The sequence below is a fragment of the Lepisma saccharinum genome, chromosome 17 (genome assembly GCF_977018435.1).
Source record: "Lepisma saccharinum chromosome 17, izLepSacc3.1, whole genome shotgun sequence".
NCBI lineage: Eukaryota > Metazoa > Arthropoda > Insecta > Zygentoma > Lepismatidae > Lepisma > Lepisma saccharinum.
This window is the reverse complement of record NC_139245.1, coordinates 46103211-46124458: the sequence shown is the minus strand read 5'-3', so window position 1 is coordinate 46124458 and position 21248 is coordinate 46103211. Positions and strand designations below refer to the sequence as shown.

The following is a 21248-nucleotide window of genomic DNA, read 5'->3' as shown; positions in this document are numbered from 1 at the left end:
GGGAATTGTTTGACCACCCTCCTTACATCCCAGATTTGGCCCCTAGCGATTATCACCTCTTTCCACAAATGAAGAAGTGGCTAGGGGCACAGTGCTTCAACAGTGACCAGGAGCTCAAGGACAGTTACTGACTGCATAGCTGAATGCACAGGTGGCAGATTTCTTTGACATGGGTATTGTAAACTTTGTTCGCCGATATGATAAGTGTGTCAACAGAGAAGGTACTTATGTACTAAAATAGCTTAGAGTTGTCTCTTTCAGTTGTATATAATAAAAACTCTCACAATGTCCTGGTGTTTCTTTTATACCCAAATGGAAGTTACTTTCCGAATGACCCTCGTATAATTAATAAGTATCATATTAGAAAAATACCATAAAGTGAGGCATGCCTGTATAGTTTATAGAAACTTACACTTATTTCCACATCTAAAATTGGGAACGGATTTGAAGGAGCAAAAATTATGGCTAGAAAAGGAAAAAATGTTCTAAAAATGTTCTGAAAATGTTTTCAAAAAAGTGCAAAAAAAGATGCTGATAAAATGTCAGGTCTAAACCAGTTACATTAACATTCTCTATTCAACACTGTAGCAGAAAACATAATTAGGGATTTGTTACTGTCAATCAACGCTAAACCAGTTACATTAACATTCTTTATTCAACACCATAGCAAAAAACATAATTAGGAATTTGTTACTATCAATCATCAATGCTCTCTCTTTCTGCACCTTCTGTACATAATGTGTGTGGACCGCATAGAGAACTGTGGTTCTGCCAAATAGGTTTTGTTAAAGTTTGTGTTTCCTCTTGCGGGTTTTGCTACATTCTCTTGGGAACTATTGGGGCTGCAATGATTATATTATACCATTTTACATCTCTCGTTCTGCTCTAAAAATGAGACTATTGGATTTTATGTAGCTGCTGAAGAGTGAAAAACTCTGTTCTTCTGTCCAACTTTTAAAAAAAAAAACATGAAAGAAAAGGAAGGAGAAAGATACTGAAGCATGAAAGAGGAGGTAAATCTTGATTTCATGCCTTAAAATACATATCTCAAATGATGGGTTTGAAAACAGCTATATTTTTGGAAAGGTGCTGTACCTTAATATCCGTTCCTACTGATTAATAACAAATGCCCTATTGTGTATTTGGCAGGATCAGTATAGCAGCAGAGGATTGGCATCTCAGTCACGAGCGCAGCAAACTGTTGCTACTTATTTCCGATACTCTCTGATGGACTTGTTGCAGAAGATGGTGAGTGGTTCGCCACAGTTTGTCCGTTGCTTGAAGCCAAATGATGCCAGAATTCCATGTCACTTTGATGCTGACAAGGTGATTCGGCAGCTCAGGTATACCGGAGTCCTGGAAACCATCAAAATACGCCAGAATGGATTTTCTCACAGACTGACATTTTCAGAGTTCCTCAGGAGGTTAGTATATAAAATTCTGTAACATTTTTATCAGTAGATAGCAATTTAGTTAACATTATTCAGACAAAATGCAATGATATGCATATTGCTGAAATTGTAATATATATTTTTTGAAAGGTGTGTAGTTTGGGCATATTTTAATGACAGGTTTATCTTGTTAATAAATATCACCTACCCATTCTGACATGTTCCTGACATTGAACACTATGTTGTATTTTTTGCGTATTTTGAAGGAAATTTTAAAAAGCAACTTTCCAAATGAACTGATTATCACGATAGACACATATTTATACAAATGTAAGAAAAATGTTTGAACAAAAATGGATTGAATTTCTGTTCAAATTCAGCATGTAAAATGACATGTCACTGCTGAATAATATCTGAAATTTCATTTTTAAAGGTAACACTTATTATGCAAAATAAGAAATATTTATCCTAAAAAGTATATTTACAATCATCACTCATGTGAAATGCATGAACTTTAAAGTGTATTCCTTTTGAAAGAAGTTCATTTTTCATCCTACATTTTGTTAGAAAATTTAGATTATCCAGACTTAGAACAATGTTTTGTCAGATAAAGCTATAAATTTTCTGATCACAGGTTGATTTTCCATTTTGTTTGTAATTTAGCATTATTTTGTGACAAAATTATGATGGAAAATTCATTTCCCAATCATTGAAGTCATCTAAAAGGAACATTGCATTGAGGTAAACCCACATTTCATGTTCCTTTCAAAAACAATAATGCATGACTGTAGTAATCACAGTTTACATTAACCATTCCAATGATATTATTTGAATTGTATTATTAATGTTAAAATTATCTTCTATTGGATGAGTATAGCTTCCATTTCTATCCTTTCCTGTAAAATTACAGGTACTGCTTCCTTGCTTTTGGCTTTGATGAGCATGTCGTAGCATCAAGGGACAACTGCAGACTCCTTCTGTTGCGACTCAAGATGGACGGCTGGGCTCTGGGGAAAACTAAAGTATTCCTGAAGTATTACCATGTGGAATATCTCTCAAAACTTTATGAGGATCAGGTTTGTTAAACTCTTAACTCTTCTGATTATTATAATTACATTTGGTGGATCAATAGTTTTTAACGTAAATCGTGACTAATTCCTTGTAAGATTATTAAGTGCATATGACAGCCAACATCAGAATCAGAAATGAGAAAATACAACTGTAACATGCAGGTACAACGAGGGTGATACCAGTGCCAGGTAGTATAAGTATCAGGTGCTAAAGATAAAATCTTGGAATAGGATGTAATCAATAACAACAATGTATACCTTGGCTGACTCTTGTGGCAGAGTGGTTAGCTGTCAGAGGTCCTAGGTTAGAATCCTGAGTGAAATATACATTTGTCTTCTCCATTCCATCTACAGTGAAACCCTGATTGTAAGTTCCCGGATTTTACATTTTCCCACAATACATTACATTCCCACATTCAATCTTGATGGTCCCAACATGACAAAATGTTATAAAATTTTCTTCAATTTTACATTTTCCTGCATGTTAAGTTTTTCCAGCTTGGTCTCCTGAAAATATAAAAATCGAGTTTCCACTATATTTATCCAGATATCAACAGTCAATGGAGAGAAATAGAAAGCTGTGTAAAATAAAGCAAAAAGTAGATTTATCATAGACGTGCACTGTTCACTGCAATGATAATCCATTCCATTATCTTGGAATGGATCCACCTTTGTGTGTTGCCAGCCCCCATGGTGGAGTGGTTAGTGCCTGGGCATAGATGTTTGTGAGTGTCTATTCATCAATTTCATCACATCACTCAACCCCATCTTCGCAATTAGCCAAAAGTGGCAGAGAAGCAAAGTAAATAAAGCAAATCAATCATTCATCCCCTTTGTGTGTTGCTATAACTTCACGACAGCAATTGGGAGACTCTTGAAAAGATGTGTTAGAATGGCAGATTTGATTTGATTTATTTGCATCCCTTTAACCTTTTGGATCCCAAGCGTCTCGATCGAGATACCTAAAAGTAACCCTCACGGTTAAGCGTCTCGATCGAGATGCTGTGTCAAGGTCGTAGTTTTTACGTTATAACTTTTCTATATTTGGCTAGAATTTCGATTTTTTTTATATTGTTCCTAACACATGTATTTAACAGAAATGTTTCTTGCATCTTTTTTTTTTCTTCATGAAAATGGAGGTGAAAAGGCGGGAAAAGGGACTTCTCTTTTGCGTGTTTTCAAGGGAAAAGATAAATTTCAAACATTTAAACAATTTTTTAAAATAATTTTTGGGGGTTTTCTCCCTTCCCCCTCCATATATACGCCAAATTTGCATTAATTTTGCATTTTGTGCATTTTGACATTTTTTTTCGCGGGCGGGGTGGGGGAAACACCATTTTTTTTTAAAGAAAAGTATTTTTGAGGTGATTTCCCCCCTTTCCCCCCTCCATATATACGCCGAATGTGCATAAATTATATATCGTCTGAATCTGTGATTCATTCTGCGTACAACGGTATATAGTTCATATCTCCAGGGCAAATAGTCTCTGAACTAAAGTCATTCAAGGTACCACTGCATTTTGAAGCTTGAATCAGTGGCGTGCCGACCATTCCTTTTGGGGGGTACAACTCAAGTTACATTGGTCATATGATAATAATGCAAATATTTTTGTGTTCCTTACATGTCAGCGATCATTTCCATGTGCTTGTCGACACTGTCATTTACTTTTTTCAGGGTGGGGGAGGGGGGCGAAACCCCATTTTTTTAAAAAAGTATTTTCAGGGGATTTCCCCCTTTCCCCCTCCATATATACGCCGAATTTGCATAAATTTCATATAGTCTGAATCTCTGGTTCATTCCACGTACAACGGTATATCACTCATCTCTCTAGGGCAATTAGTCCCCGATCTACACTCATTTAATTGAAACTCTGCATTTTGCTCAAAATCAGCTCGGGACCGAGAGGCTTACATGTGAAAATGGCCTTGGGACTCAAAAGGTTAACCAATTTACAGTGGCTTTTATGTCACAAATGGTATGGAACCTGTCATTTTGGTTAACAATGATGATGGGATGTGATGCACTAACCTGCCGATGGACAGGTCTTTACTCTCAAAAGGCTGTTACAACATGGACTTTCCCTTTTTCCTTTTTTTTTCTCATTGTAGTCAAAACTTGTATTTCCTTAGATCATAAAAAAACAGTTTAACAGAAAAGTGAGCTTACATTTAGCGAATTAAATTAATTGATAGAGTGCAAATATAAAATTTGCATAGATATACTTAAACAATGTAAAATACTGTAATAAACATTTTGTTCTGAATATGAATAATATATATCCATCTTCTTCATTAAAATTCTTCTAATACCTACCCAGGACAAGTTTTTCCCTGCAATCAAAGGTAGGATAAAAAAGTATGCAAAACATAGTGAAAAGTATCATCTTAAGGTATATGGAGTCAGATATTTTGCAATAATTATATATGAATGTGTTTTATTGTATATAAATCTTAGTGCAGAGTGAAATGTAATATGTAAATTATAAATGGAAATAATAACGCTGGTCTCAATGTACTTTTCAGATTAGGAAAATTGTTCTAGTTCAAGCATGTGTGCGCAGGTGGTTGGCGAAGATGGAGTTCGAGAGGCGAAAGAAGGAAGTCTCTCACAGTGTGGTTACCCTGCAAAAATACGTCCGAGGTTGGCTTACGAGGAAGAGGATACATGCTGAGAATAGGAGGATGCAGGAGGAGCGGAGGATACAGGAGGAGCGGAGGATGCAGGAAGAGCGGAGGATTCGTGAGGAACAGATTGCTCAGGCTCAGAAGAGGAAAAGTAAGTTCATCTGCATCCAAGAAGAATTCATAAATTATATTACTATTAATCCCTCATAACTAACACAATACAGTTGAGACTGCTTCATATACTATAGGTCCCATTTAAAATATAATTTAAAACATTTTAATTAAACCTTATTTGTACGTAATACATTGTTACGTACTAATTTTCATAAAATACAGTTGATTAAAATAAAATTTATATGGGAAGTCGATACTAATCCACATGGAACTAAAACTGAAATAGCTGCAGATTTAAGCATCGGTTATACCATACTTTGTACAGTCATTAGTAAAAGAAATGCTTTTTCAGATGAATTTTTGAAGTTTGGTAGTAAATCAACAAAATACGGCCGTCAACAAGAGGGAAGATATGCAAATTTGCAAGATTCCTTGCTAACGTAAAAGTGAAAAGATGTTTAAATTCACTATGAAAAATTCTAACTAAAACTATAGTGTCTACCAGTGGCGTAGCATGGGCGTTTCGGGTGGGAACGCCAAGTCCGAAGGAAGGGTCGGCCCTTTCTTGCTTAATAATTTACTTATGGTATTAGTCGCCACAGGTATTGTTTATTTGCCTGAAGTCAGCTGGGTTTTCAATAAAACATCATCCATGCATGTTTTAGCTAGAAAATGAGATGCCTCACTATGCCACAAATGTTTTGAACTCTGGTGTTTTATACTTTTCGGTATGACGCAAGTCATTAGAAAACCTACCTGAATCACAAGTGCCTCTGAACAACAGTAGACGTCATTGTTGTGGGCTATCCAACTACTGATTGATTTGGTTTATTTTACTTCGCTTTTCTACCACTTTTGGTTAATCGCGAATATGAATATGAGTGATGATATTTATTAAGTTGATGAAGGGACACTCATAAAGAACACCCGTGCTAAAGCCGGGATTCGAACCAGGGACCTCTGTTGTCTTGGCACGCTGTGCAAAACACTCTGACACGGAGGTGGGTGGATGATCCAACTATCGTACACTCTATTGACATAACAGTGCCGATTAGTAATTAAGACCACTGTTTATTGCATCTTGGAATGGTGATAAACATTTTAAAATAATTTTGTCCACAAACCATTCGATGTTAAGAGTTTTCAAATGAATGCTAAACATTTCCATTGACACAATATTAAGCAGTTAGATACTAACGAAAAAAAAAATAATAATAATAATAATAAAATAATAGTTTTGCGGGTTAAGTGGTAGAGCCACAAGCTGAATTTCTACCACGAGGACTTCACCAACTTATTTGACAAAACATGTGTTGATCTTTTAGTTTTTAATACACATCGCTGTTCGTGCGATAAATTATACAATGCAGTGCCAGTAGCCATTAAGAAGTGGTATATTTGAGTTTGGTAAAGTTACGTCAGTCAATATTGCGTATTGTAGCATCACATAGCAGGAGTGGCATGAGCGCGAAGAACTGGGTAGGAATTCTACCGCTGTCGTCTACTTCAGAAGACAGGAAGGGTCACATGTACCAATCACATAGCCCTCTGCTCCATACGCTGGCGTACGAGAGAGCATTTGCGCGGGTGCTGTTGAGATCCAAGCCTGTCCAAGCTTTCCCTCCAGAAAGACAGCAAGGAATATAGAGTTCTTTACTCTGAACCTGCCCGGCATCCAGGCAGGAAAGGCATTGAAAAAATGCTGGAACGAGTGTTGTTAGTGGAGCGTTGCAAGCAGATCCTGAAAAATAGCTATTATAATGCCATGAAGGTCAAACATATATGAAATTAGTCAGATTTACTTTATATTTACAGCATTTACGTATTTGTGAATTTTTTAATCAGGAAAGGCCGGGCGTATGGGCATACTATAACGCTACGCCACTGGTGTCTACTGTAGTTTTTCAGTATCAACATGTTCACTAATAAAGTAGCAAAGGTAATGTATTTAAGAATCATTAACCACTTTATGACAGCTGTATTACATTCATCTTGTTCCTCAATACAATTACAGTATTTTAATGATGATAAAAAGGGTATATAAATCTGATTTTTAAATAATTCTCAGTTATACATATTATTTTCTCTTCACCTTGACATACGTATAACTCAGGTTCAACTGTATTAAAATGATGTACCATGGCCATCTTGGCTTGATATGAAAAATTTTGTATTATTTAGAAGCAGTGGCACTTCCTCTATGACCTACTGCATTCAGTGATTGACTCACAATCTCACTCTTGAGGATTACAGGTTCGAGCCCTGCCATGTTTCTTTATGGGTTTCTCTTCACAAATTACATATAAACAACAGTTCATCCTTGCCATTACATTTAGCCAAAAGGGGGTTCCTGATGGCATGGCAATAACTTCATTTTGTGATGCAGCAGCTTTGATACCTGGTGGAAGCATACTGCACAGTGGTTCAGATCCCACTTAACACATTGAATCCCAGGGTATTTAAATTGGCAATAACTCAGAAACCCGGGCATTTTATGTGATTTTCAACAATGTGAAACAATTTATTTTTTGGTCTTACAATACATGTGAATGGCTTATTGCAGAAAGGGACCTGAGTCACTTTTGCACAATTCTGAGAAAAACAATGAAAAATTGTATAATATTAATAGTGTAAGAAAGAAATGTGCCGTTGTTGGCTCAAATATTCAACATAATGAATAGTTAATTTTGCAACCCTCAATGCACCCCCCTGCAGTATGCTGCTAGACACAGTGGAGATGAAAAAATTAACTCCGATACCTCAAAAATGTGACTCAGGTCCCTTTCTGCAATAAGCCATTCATGTGTTATACATCAAAATAAAGGCAATATCTTTGCCTATATGATAAAAAAGAAACAATTAGAATCTGTGTATTCTTGCATGTGCTAGGTAAGGTGCAATAACTAGGGGGAGCAAGAGCAATTTACTTTTTTGTGGTACATAAGGTATAGCATAGAACCTTAGTATGAAACACAGGCAGTGTGCAAGTAAATAAGTAAGTGTTTCATTTCTTTCGATATTTCAAGGAAACACATTGGTCAAGTGTATGGGCGCCCATAGGAGTTTTCTCAGGGAGAGGGGGGTTCTTCAAGATTCTAAGGGGGGGACCATCGTAACTCCAAACATTCAAGTGATATTGCCCATACTATGCATGTGCATAGGACACTCGCCATATTCAGGATACTTGTGCATAGCACGAGCATGGGATTCAATGTCTTAGAACTGTAGGTCTAGTCCCAATTAGCCAGAAGTAGCAGAAAAATAATAGGCGGGGTTCAATACAGCATGTTTCAAAAAGAATATACGTATTACAAAGTATTATTTTGTCCAAACTATCAATCGCTGCGCCCCAGCTCGGCTATTAGAGAAACGAATACATAGTCTAGTTTATATAATAGCCGCTATATGTCAGTTGTGTTCTGTTTTGCTTGGTAACCGTCAGTTGTTTGAAATGGCTACTCCGCAGCAGAAATCATTTTGTGTTCTCGAGTTTGCAAAGTGCAATTCCGTGATTACAGTGCAAAGACGTTTCAGGTTGAGGTACCAAATTAATCCTCCGAATGGGTGGAACATTCGCAGATGGTATCGACAGTTTGTAGATACAGGATGTGTATGTAAAGGAAAGATTCCTGGCCGCCCTCATGTTCCTGAAGAAAATGTTGCACGAATTCAAACTGTTTTCCAACGTAGCCCTTCAAAATCAACTCGTCGTGCCAGTCGGGAGTTACAACTTCCTACAACAACAATTTGGCGTGTTTTGAGACGCTGGTTATGAAGCCGTACAAGGTACAGCTGTTACAAGCTCTGCGTCCTGATGACAAACGCAAACGTGTGGCATTTTGTAACGAGATTCTTGATGCTATTGACAATGACAACACTTTCGCACAACGCATCGTGTTTAGTGATGAAGCTGCGTTTCATGTCTGTGGTTAGGTAAACAAACATAATGTTCGCATTTGGGGCCTACAGAACCCACATGCATTCATTGAACATGTACGAGATTCGCCCAAAGTGAATGTGTTTTGCGCGATATCCCGATCATCTGTTTACGGACCATTCTTCTTTGATGGAAACACGGTTAACAGTCAGCAGTATCTCTCTATGTTACAAAACTGGTTGTTTCCGAGGCTGCACGAAGACAACTTCATTTTTCAACAAGACGGGGCAACCCCTCACTGGAGTCGCCAAGTGCTTGATTATCTGAATGAAACTCTACCGAACCATTGGATTGGTTGTCAAGGAGCTGGCGACTTAGCATGTATCAGCTGGGCTCCACGGTCACCGGATTTGACACCCTGTGACTTCTTCCTGTGGGGTTTCATTAAAGACAATGTTTATGTACCACCACTCCCACAGAACCTGGAAGAGTTGAAGAACCGGATCCGTACTGCCGTAACATCAGTGACGAAGGACATGCTTGCCCGAGTATGGGAGGAATTTGAGTATCGATGTGATATTGTTCGTGTCACTGCTGGAGGACATATTGAACATCTGTAATCTTAACTTGAGAGGTTCGTAAGTATGTGTGTCAAGTTTCATCTCCGTATGTCTTAAAGTTTAATAAATATATGCATTTGAAATACGTATATTCTTTTTGAAACACGCTGTATCAATAGTTATAATTTAATTACTATTTATTTAATATTATTAAACAAATTATAATTATAACCAATGAAATTTTCTCCATAAACAATTTGAATGTAAATATTAGCTTGATATGCATTAATTTTATTGATCATAACAATATTGTTTTTACATTTAACTTTGTTATAGTTACACTTTTATTTCTTAAAATAAAAATTGTGGTGTGCATGTGTGACATTAACATAACTTTCAAAATAATTTCAACTAATTTTGAGATATTGTTTATTTGATTACACAATTAGTGCAAAATGTTTACTAAACTAATGTGCCCCGCCCCTTATATATGGCTATGGCAATACCTGTTATAAGCAATGGTGTGTTCAGGGGGAGTGTGTGTGCGTGGGGAAGGATATTCACTTTATTTCAATTTGTTTTGTTAAGGAATTAAATTGTTGTTAGTATATTCTCAGATATATTGATTTGATAGTTAAAAATTAGCCTTGTCCTTCCCCTCTGGCCACTTTACTGCTTATAAAAATTGCACAGTGAACATGCGTTCATTTAAAATCTTGCAATTCTTTCAGGTCCAGAAAGAAACCCTTCAAATAGAGGAGTAAGTGCAGGGGCTTGGCTGAAAGCAAAACTAATGAGTGCCTTAGCAGTGCAGGATGGTGAAAACAAAGAGAACGTTGCAGTTCAAAGGAATTACACCAAAGAACAGGCAGCAGTCGTTATTCAAAGCCGTAAGTCCTTTCTCTCTCTCTCTAACATTCTTAAACCTAAAGGTTTATGGCTGCAGCAACACAAGCCTTCTATCTGTCCCTATCCTTGGCAAGATCAATCCAGTCTTTTCAATCCTTACCGATTTCCTTTAGGTCCATCTCAATGTTATCCCCCCATCAACGTCTTGGCCTTCCTACAGGTCTCTTACCATCAGGTTTCCCAACAAGAATCCTGTAAACTCTCCTTCCCTCTCCCATTCGTGCCGCATGACCTGTCTATCTGTCTTCTTGATTTAATTATTCTAATAATATCTTGACCCAGGTTTCACATCCATATAATACTACAGGCAAAATTTCTGTTTTGTGTATTTTAACTTTGGTTTCTTAGATATGAGCAGATAGAAGATTATAACAGGTATTTCCTGAATTAAGTCTGCTTTTTATTTCCTCTTTATTATCATTTTATTTGTTAGTATTACTCCTAAGAACTTTAATTTGGAAACTGATTCAAACGAGTTGTTATCAATAATTAAATTTTGATTACCTAACACTTGGTTTTGGCCTGTAAGCATATAGTATTCTCTTTGCTAACTTCCAAACCTATCTCTTTAGCTGCTTTTAAAAATATTTTAGCATTATTCTTAATTGTATTTCTATCATCAGCCTTAAGTCCTACTCAAACTTTATTCCTTGTTATGTTATTTTATTCAATGAACATACAAAAGTCTCTAAAGATCTGAATTACAGGAGCTATGGACTTTCTCCAAGCAGTTTCTTATAAAAAATGACCAGAAATCAGTGACAAAGGTTAATATGGTAAACCTGCCCTAAAAAATGCACAAAGAATTGCCGTTTTGCATTGCTATTTTTTTTTTTAACAAGATGACTTCCTTTGCAAACTCAATCCACCAAAGTTCCACCAAATATGTTGTCTGTTGTGTCAACGTTCTTAGCTCAGGACTGATTTATAACAGTCACCATGATTAAAGTAAGATTATAATCAGCGGTGTAGTGGTAAAATAAATAGTACGAGGGCGGTTCCTTTCCTTCGTTGTTTTCTCATAATAGACATCTTTGTGTCACTGACGCGCCTGTTTCGAGACAGTATTTCATAAATTGAATAAATATTATCGTAACCTTCCAATTTCTCCCATAATGCAGCAAATGCCAAATTCCAATTTGGTTTATAAAAACAAACAGAACAGATGCAAGTGAGAGTCAGCCACAAATTCTTCCTTTTTTTATGCTTCACCGTCATATCGCAACTAAAATCCATTGTTGAGAGCGAAAATGCAGCCGGCTGATTGATTCTTTCACCTAAATAACGGTTGCTTTACTGGCTTCTTAGATTCAAAACAGAGTAGATGTATTTCATTATATCAGTTAATATGTTTTCGATATAGGCCTACATATATTTTAAGGAAGACTTTTAAAGGAAGAGAATAGTTGTTACAAAAATAAAGAACCAGGGCGGTCCCAGGGGTTAAAAAAAAAAAGTGCCGGGGTGGCACCCTGGCACCACTGCACCCCTGATTATAATTTATTTTCTGTAATGCCTTTTCTTTTTGTCTATCATTAACCTTTTGACACCCAGCTGGTACACATCTATACCACCAGCTATTTTCTTTTTTAACTTTCTTCTTCTTCTTGATAAAGCAAAATTGATTTGAGGCTTATAGTCTAATGTGTACTGAACAAAACAAGATATGATTTTGAACTCTACCATTTGTAGTTTTGGAGATATTAGATTTAATTTTAGATTATACGAAATTTCAAAATTCTCTCTGAAAACATGCTGGGCAACAATGCAAATACCATGAAAACAGCCACGGTATCAAAGGATTAATGTTTCAACATCCTGATCATAAGAAAAATATCTTGAAGCATTTCTGGTGACAAATACAGATATTTTATTGAATATTGAGCAAGTTCTGAATTTTGCCAGAACTCAACTGGTTCAATACATTACAACAAATCATTTTACAACACTTTTAGCCAGATAATTTTAACCCCATCACCGGTAATATTTATATTGCCATGGAAGATAATTAATGATTAACATTTCTGAATATTGAAGATGGAAAATAGGAGTGTCACAGAAATACACATGGTTGATTTAAGTGAAGTATTTATGATATCAATAGTGTAATATCTTGAATTTAATCTAAAATATGGCACATGTGTTTATTTCCATTGCATCAATTTGAAGTTAAGGCAAGTCTAATTATTGTTTCTTTCACATCAGATTATCGAGGTTACACTGTCCGGAGACGATGGGGGTCTGAACTTGAAGCACGAGTACGGAATGTTCTTCGGACACACAATAACCCTAACGAGGCTCACCATGCCCTTCAGGTATTCTTTCAGTGACTATGTATATGTTCTGGAAATATTAACTATTTCTATCTGTGTTCTGGAAATATTAACTATTTGTCTCTGTTGCTAGAATAAGTTCTTATTATGTTTCAGCGAAAAATGCAGGCTCGACCAGGACTTTAACTCGGGGTCTCTGACATACCATGCAATTTCTCTACAAACTGAGCTACCAATTAATCCCTGGTTTTGTCTGATTTTTCACTGCTACTGTTTCCCTATGTAGAGTAGTAAATCTGTGTGTTCTACATCAAAAATAACATGTCATTGTTTACATACACACAAGTTTTGGCATATTTATAAAGGAAACACTGTGATATACCAGTATGGTACATCATCACTTCATTACACATGAATCATTTCTTAATGTCCTTCGATTAATGTATGTCACCATGGATTTGATAAGTTTTGGTTTAGGAGCAGAAGCTGTATATTAGAAATTCTTATTGCCAAATTTTTGCAAATTCAGACTATAGAAAAGTAAATACCAGTTGATCTGTTCCAAGTGTATTATTTATATTCTTATTAAAAGGTTTTGTTCCATAAATCAGACTTTCCTAGGGTTACCAGACGTCCGGTTTTTCCCGGACATGTCCTACATTTTAGCCTTATGTCCGGCGTCAGGGAGGAATTTGAAAAATATCGTAAATGTCCTACATTTTGAGCGTCATATTATAAATTAGGAAAATACTTGTTTCAGTTCAACAAAGATTGATTGAATTGTTGCTTTAAGTCCACTTTATGCACAGAAAGGCTAATCGAGACTTGACCTACAGATTAAGGTGGGGTCCGAACCACTATGGTATGTGCCTGCGCCGGGTATCGAACCCAGGATTGCTTGATTACAAGACAACGACGTTACCACTACGCCATCGGGGAGGCTCAGTTGAACAAAGAAAATCATTCAAGTTATAATATGGACTGCACTTCCAAACTCAATAGTGAAATTTATTTTGATTTAGTCATTGGCCAAAAAGAAAATAAAAGTTTGTCCTGCTATAACAAAAACGGAATCAATTTATGAATATTTTTGGGGGGTGCAGATTCTGATGATGTCACTGTTCGGTGCATGAGCGAAATTTCTTGCCTCGGGGTTTATACTGATGGAACAAGGTGTTTCTTATTCAATATTTTGATTGTAAAGCAGAGGCATAGAGAACAAAGTTATTGAACTAAAAACTACCCCAGATGAAACTTCTTGAACCATTTCAAGTTACAGTAATTGCTGAGTCACGGTGCAAATGTTGAGAGTGGTTTAATATAAGTATTTTCAAAGAGTTTGACTGTTCATCAGTCTCTCAAAATTATATTTTGAAAAACCTGAAAGTTTGAGAAAAATTGGTTCCTCTAAGAAGTACCAGTTAAAATGTAGTAAGAAGTGTGTTGTTTAGTTTTGATTACAAGTTTGGGAATTTTGCATTTAAGAATTCATTAAGATATGAAATTTTTTACAAAAAAAACAACCTGAAAGTGCCAATTTTAAATTACTTTCTAACTTGTTCTAGAAATGTGTATTATTTGTTGCGAGTGTTTTGTGTCCTACATTTTGACTTAAAGTCCTACATTTTGGGACATTATGTCCTACATTTCCCTTATAGTGATCTGGTAACCCTAGACTTTCCATAACAGCATCCATAAAGGAAAGGCAATAATAATTAAAGCCTTCTGTACATGGACTAACCAAGAGTTTATGAAAACTGTAGATCAACTGGGAAGTGAACATCAGTTGTTGTTATTCCATTCATGCATCTGAAATGGACTTGGATTTGCACAAAGATCGAAATTATGGAAATTGTGGAGAACTTTGGTTACTCATTTGGTAGTGTGGTGGTATGGAATGCCAAGGACCAAGTCTTGATCTCTGATTGTGTGAGAACCATACTTTTAGTAACTTTACAATAAGCTAGAATTGACCAATAGTTATAATCCACGCCCTAAACCAACTACTTAAGTATTCATGTTAAAAGCTGCGGTGCTGCAGTAGGTAGGGAATCTGACTGCTGCGCAGGAGACTCGAGATCAATTCTCAGGGTGGGTGATCTAAGTTTGGAATTTTTCTGGCCTTGTCCCTGCATAAAGAGGCTCTGGTGGTCACTCAGCCTCAAATCAATGGTTACCTGGGGGTAAAGCCAATTGGAGCATGCTACTGATCACATCACCTCCAAAAAAATGTCCGAGATCGAGAATGTGTAGGGCCTTACCCCACATTATCTGAATGTGCCTCCATGGCATGCACGGGGAACTTTACTTTAACCTTCATGTTAGATTTTAAGCTGTATGGTGTGAGAGTGATATTGCAACTGCCTTTTTTCTACAATAACAGGATGAAGGTTTGACTGCAGAGGATGCTGCCATGATAATCCAGAGATATTACAGGAGCTGGAGACAAGGGGGTAAACCCCCTTGGAGCAACAACAACAATAATAACAACAATAAGCCTGGCCCTAAGAAGAGAATGGCTCCCCAGAAACCTCGAAGTCCAGATCATCAATCTGATCTCATATCATTTTCTCAGAACGTAAGTCATTATTATGGTTCTTAAGTAGTTTAATAATTCGCTGAGATTTACATACAAGGTGATTCAAAAGTCTCTTGGCATTTTCCTTATATCACTAATGAAAGGTTTTCAGGATGGGATAAAAGAGAATGTTGTTTCCCAGTAAGATGGTGCACCACCCATTTTGCCAGAATCATTCGGAACTACCTCGTTAACACCTTTCCCGATAGGTGGATCAGCCATGAGTCAGCAAGACTTTGGGTAGCTCAGTTTCCAGACCTGACTCCCCTAGACTTTTTTGTCTGGGGTTTCATTAAGTCTAGGGTGTACCAAGTAAGGATCAACACCATAGAGCAAGTTACACACCTACAAGGGAGATCACGACAGCTATGTTGAAACGTGTGTTCCGGTCTATGCAGAGAGGTGGGTGCTATGCCTAGACTTACAGGGCCACCATATTGAAATGTACTGAGTTTACCTTCTATTCTAGAGTACTTTTCAACAGTACTGTTAATTTTGTCAATAAAATGCTTTTTGATTAAAGTGCCAAGAAAATTTTGAATTACCCAGTATTGAACTACAAAATATTCCTCACACATCTTTAATTTTCTTCTGTTGTCCTCTTTCAATCCTTAAGTCCACGGTCCAAGTTCCAGTTTTCTTGTACCTATCATGTGATTACTGTACCCAGTTGCTGTTTTCCTTCTATTACCTAGGTGTGAGAATTTTATATATTCCTATACTACACATAATATATCAAATTATCCTCAAATGTAAACCCTGTTCCTCACCACTGCCCCAGTTCACAACTTTCCAACTCAGATTACTAACGATACATGCTCCAAGGAGTTCCAGTATCAACACTGTAAAGGATATCTGGATACGTTTTTAATATATACTGCGGCCTTCCCGATGGCACAGTGGCAGCATCGTCGCCTTGTAATTCAAGGGCTCCCAGGTTTGATTCCCGGTAGAGGCACATAGTTGTTTCGGATCCCACTTCAATAAACTGTAGGTCCAGTCCCGATTAGCCTTACTGTGCATAAAGTAGACTTTGAACACCAAATCAATCCAATTCTATATACTGCAGTGGCGATCCCTCCATGGAAGAGAGGGAACAGGCTGTTCCCTCCTACTTATCACTCTTTTTAGCTATTTAAATTATCTATATTAACATAAGAACACTTCTTTCTCTCGAAATCAACATTTCCAAAAGTAATGCTGAAGAAAATCTTTCACCGTTGCTGGACGTTTGTTTACTTCACCTACACCCTCGTCACATAGAAAGCCCCATCCTTCCACCCTCTACACCTGGCACCGAGTATTTTCGACCACGCATGAAGGTAAACGATCCCCTCGGTCCCACGGAAGCTGAACTGCCTAGCTGTTCCCTCCGAGACATATCGCTGATTCGCTTTTCTTTGAGTTTTTGCTAGTGCTGAAGTTTATCATAGTGATACTTTTTTGTTTACTAAGTCCATAATTTCCTAATCTCGTTATGAACTAGCATCTGACATTCATAACGAACTGGAATAATATTTGCAGTCCAAGTGCCTGCTAAATGCCTTAACCCTAGAACACTACCGTGTTTCAGTATTACAGTATAACTACCGCTACGTAAATTTTACGTACATGAAGAAATCTATTTTTAAAACAACCTCTACATCATGAAAACGAATTTCTATTCATTGTGAACATTATTTTGTTTATTTTTCCTTATATTGGAATTTTATTCATCATTTTAAAATGTATAAACATGGTTTTATTAAACATAGAATATTTTAAGAGAAGGTCTTGCTTGACAAGCCCATTATTACATTAAGAATGAAGGCGAAAAGTTCGAACAATGAAAGCAAACAATATTAATATTCATAACGCTGTAAATAAGGAACTAATGTAATTTTTAAATCTTGCAAGAAATTAGTGCATGCTTTTAAACTTTCGTTCTCAAAATCTAAGTATCCAAATCAAATTTACAAATGTCAAAATTACGTGAAAGATATTTCTGGTTTTACACAGATACGTAAAATTGACGTACAGTGCACAACATAACAAACCAAATCAAGACCATCAGAGCTTACACCCTCCTTATGTGTTCCCTTATGTCCGACAGATAACTTGAGGCACTGCTAGGCAGAAGGATGAGTGGGTGCGAGGTGGGAGGTAGGGGAGGAATTTGAGCGCAAAGCATACGTAAATTTTACGTACGGTAGTGTTCCACAAATTGGCTTCCCACAGGAGCAGTACGTAGTTGTCATCCTCCTTTTCTTGTAGTTGCAGAAATTGCAATACTTTCTGTTCCCTTGTGACTTGGCTGCTACTGTACTTGTCTCTTCCTTCCCCAATACCTTCAAAAAGCATGAACTGAATTCGTGAGAATAGTCTCTTTTCGGAGTTGCCCTGATTGTTGTAGAAGTTGTGAGTGTGAATAATGTATCCATTGATCGCTGCTATGTTGATCATAATATGGAAAAATTAGATATTATAGAAAAATTCACGCAAATCTTACGTGAATACAAATGGCGTTATTACTACATGCACGTCAAAATTACGTGCAAGATTTTTCTTCTGTTACTACCGCTACGTATTATTGACGTACAGAGTCCCACATAACGCACAAACTAAAGACGTTCACTGCTTCCCCTATCTTTACCACAGTGCTGCCACGCGCCTGACAGAATGCCCGAGGAATACCATAGGCGGAGGGGTAGGTGGGTGCGATGTGGGAGGTAGGGGAGGGAATTGATCGCGAAGCACACGTAAATTTTACGTACGGTAGTGTTCTAGGGTTAAGTTACCTTGGCTAAGCACTGCGAAACAGCTTCCGATGGAACAGCTCCAGTCCACCTGTTCCACCAGTCCCAAGACCAAAATTTCAACACACGCAGTGGCAGGACAAGAAAGCAAATGTTGCGAGCATTGTATGATCAACCGGCTGGAGCTTTCAGAAAAGACAGCAAACTAACACCTATCCTAACTGAATTAGAAACTAAAACGAAATCTTACACAAGGCATTTTCAAACGAGTTTCTACAACTCTGTAAAATAATAAACTGGTTATTCTTCCAGTGGCAAATTATATTGTTGTCCTTGTTTGTTCCTGAGAAGGGACTTTGGAACAGTTTGGCTTTTGATCACCTTAACAATTTCTACAAATCTAGCGACATCATGAAAAAAACTCAGCCATCTGTATGCCATTATTGCATTGAGGACATTTGAATTACAAGAATACTCAACTCTATGAAAAAGAAAAACGGTTAACTTAATCTATAAGTAGATGAATCAAGTTTCGATACAACATTATTATTTTTTATCTGATCACTCATAAATTGCTTTTATTAAATTTTTCTTTGTTGTGCATCAACAATTTTGTTTTTAATGTTTTCTTTATATTCTATCATATTTGCTTTAAAATTATTATTGTCATATAATTTTAACGTGGCTCATGTATGTCACTTCTGATAATTTGTAATATCAGTATCGTATTTTTATTTGGTTCATTTCAATAAGGGTTGAATTTTACTCGGTCTACTGTATTATATTATGACACCCACGGAGTTGGGGGGGGGGGGGAGAAGTGCAGGTGATCTGTTCCCCTGCCTGATTTAGCACCGCTCGCCACTGATATACTGTCAAATACAAATGCATTTGTGACGCATCTTTGTTCTACTTCCTCGAAGATTATACAATTCGAGAATTGAGGTTTCGCTCAGGTAAAAGCTACCACAGATCTAGCATACGAGAATGTACAGCATGTTTCAAAATGATTTTAACAATAAACACACGTTCCATGAGCTATACAACATAATCATCAATCGAATATCCCATGAAATACATTTGAACACATCCTTAAGTTGTTTTTTTTAAAAATTGTACCAGTAGTTCTAAATTCTGCCACCAGGTGCCAGGCTGACCAGTTGTAAAATGGCTTGCAGTGGTGAGGAGAAAGCATTTAGTGAGAGTAGGTTGATCTTGAGTGTGCAGTCAGTATCATACATGATTTCATAAAGATCCATCAGCAAAGAACTCTTATCGCATTAGCGTTGTGATGCAAACCATAGATGAGAACATGCTGAATCCAAGGACATATTTAGGGGGATCCAGCGGGTCTGGACCCCCCTTACTAATTACAAAAATTAAGTAATGAAAATAATAAATTAACTAAAATTCAATATTGAAAATATACTTGTACTTTAAACGATGCTTATTTATTTCCGCAAAACTTATTGGAAGGCAAAGATTATATTGTAATCATACTACTTTGAATGGCAGTGGCAAAGTAGATTTATGCAAGATTTATTACCACTTATAACTTAACATTCATAAAATATCACCAGGGACTTTACTTTTCATCAACAGATCTAACAACCTTTCTTTATATTTAATAAATATCCAATTCTTTATCTATTTGACATTAATTTCCTTGCCAGAGCAGTTTCTTTTGTACAAATTTTGCCGACCTTAAGTACACGTAAGCTAGATAATGAATATGTGCTGTTACATCACTATTCTTATACCGTCCTTTTACCTATTCATGTAATAAAAATATGATTTTAATAAATTTGAATATTTTAATTAATACTATTTTAATTAATTTAATATAATATTTTTTGTTTAAAAATTATTATTGTTATTATATTGAGACACTCGGTTCGGACCCCCCCCCCCCTGAAACATATTCCTAGACACGTGCCTGGAAGAAATGTGTCTGGATGGAGGTAGATTACCCTATTGATGTGCAGGGCCGGATTAAGGTGGGTGCTATTGATGCTGCAGCATTAGGCCCATTGCTGAAATAGGCCCAGATGAAAACAAGATGAGAATTTTCCGAAAGCTGAACATTTTTCTTTTGCTATATAAACCTGAAAATAAATCTTAGAATGAAATTTGGAGCCCCAATTTTGGACGCCTAGACACAGCGTTACTTATTATACAGTAACTATTATTCTTTGCGCTGTGACGGAACTATAACGTTGTGTTTATTGTTGACCAAAGATTTCAAGCATCAGGCTCAATTTCGTCTTAATCTGGCCCTGTTGACATGTGCAGAGTAACTAACGAAGGGTGTACATTTGCAAGTTAGCTTTGTGATAACCGTTGGTACTTATACTTGGACAGTTACATTACATATGTGTGAAATTGTATCTCATTTTGCGAATATATAAATAAAATATAACTAGTTGAAATTGTTCACATCATATTGAAACACGGTGTGTATCAGTTAGAGGAGTGGCTGAGATTGAGAATGCATGGAACCCAACCTTCACCTCCCCCTCTCCCTATGTGCTTTTCTAGCTTTGATTGAGTGTTATTACTGTTATATTTCTTTCTAACATAATCAGCATAATATTTGATGTCTCCTTAGGTTCATGCTTTGAATCAAGACGTCCATAAACACCTGCGCAGAAACAAACCTGGGATTAGGCTTTCGGAAGTGGACAATGCACCAAAGAACTACATCCGTCCTCACGGCTTCCAGCTGGTCCCACAGTTGATGCGGATGCAGAACCAGCCAGGAGCCTACCAGCAACAGGGTGTCAGGAAACACATCCACCAGTTGGTCAGTGATTTTGCAGTTGCTATTTACAACTTAGTGATATAGATAATGTTAAAGTTGGTCTCCATTTATACGAGGGTTGTTCAATAAGTTTTGCCTCCTGGGGTATAACTTTTTTTTTTTTAAGAGAGGGAAATTTATGATTTTACATTCAAATGAAAGTTTGGAACGTCCTCTTTTAAAGGCTAACATCAATTTTTGATGTAGTCCCCACCAGCCTCAATACACTCCTGCCATCGGTGCACTAGTTTCTGCATGCAGTCACGACACCAACGATGCACCTTTCCAGCTGATATCTGTGTCTTAAAGTTCATTG

At 36.8% G+C, this 21248-nt stretch overlaps 1 protein-coding gene across 5 annotated transcripts in view; it reads left to right on the top strand.

The window, feature by feature from the left end:
• Positions 1-21248, top strand: part of ninaC (STKc_myosinIII_N_like and MYSc_Myo21 domain-containing protein ninaC) — a 266558-nt gene that overhangs the window by 230418 nt on the left and 14892 nt on the right. For all 5 annotated transcript variants that reach the window (XM_083139403.1, XM_083139402.1, XM_083139401.1 and 2 more), the window contains 7 exons: positions 1150-1424; positions 2302-2467; positions 4985-5237; positions 10369-10527; positions 12752-12861; positions 15203-15397; positions 20741-20935. In XM_083139403.1, the coding sequence (XP_082995529.1) occupies positions 1150-1424; positions 2302-2467; positions 4985-5237; positions 10369-10527; positions 12752-12861; positions 15203-15397; positions 20741-20935 (1353 nt within the window). The remainder of the gene's footprint in view (positions 1-1149; positions 1425-2301; positions 2468-4984; positions 5238-10368; positions 10528-12751; positions 12862-15202; positions 15398-20740; positions 20936-21248) is intronic.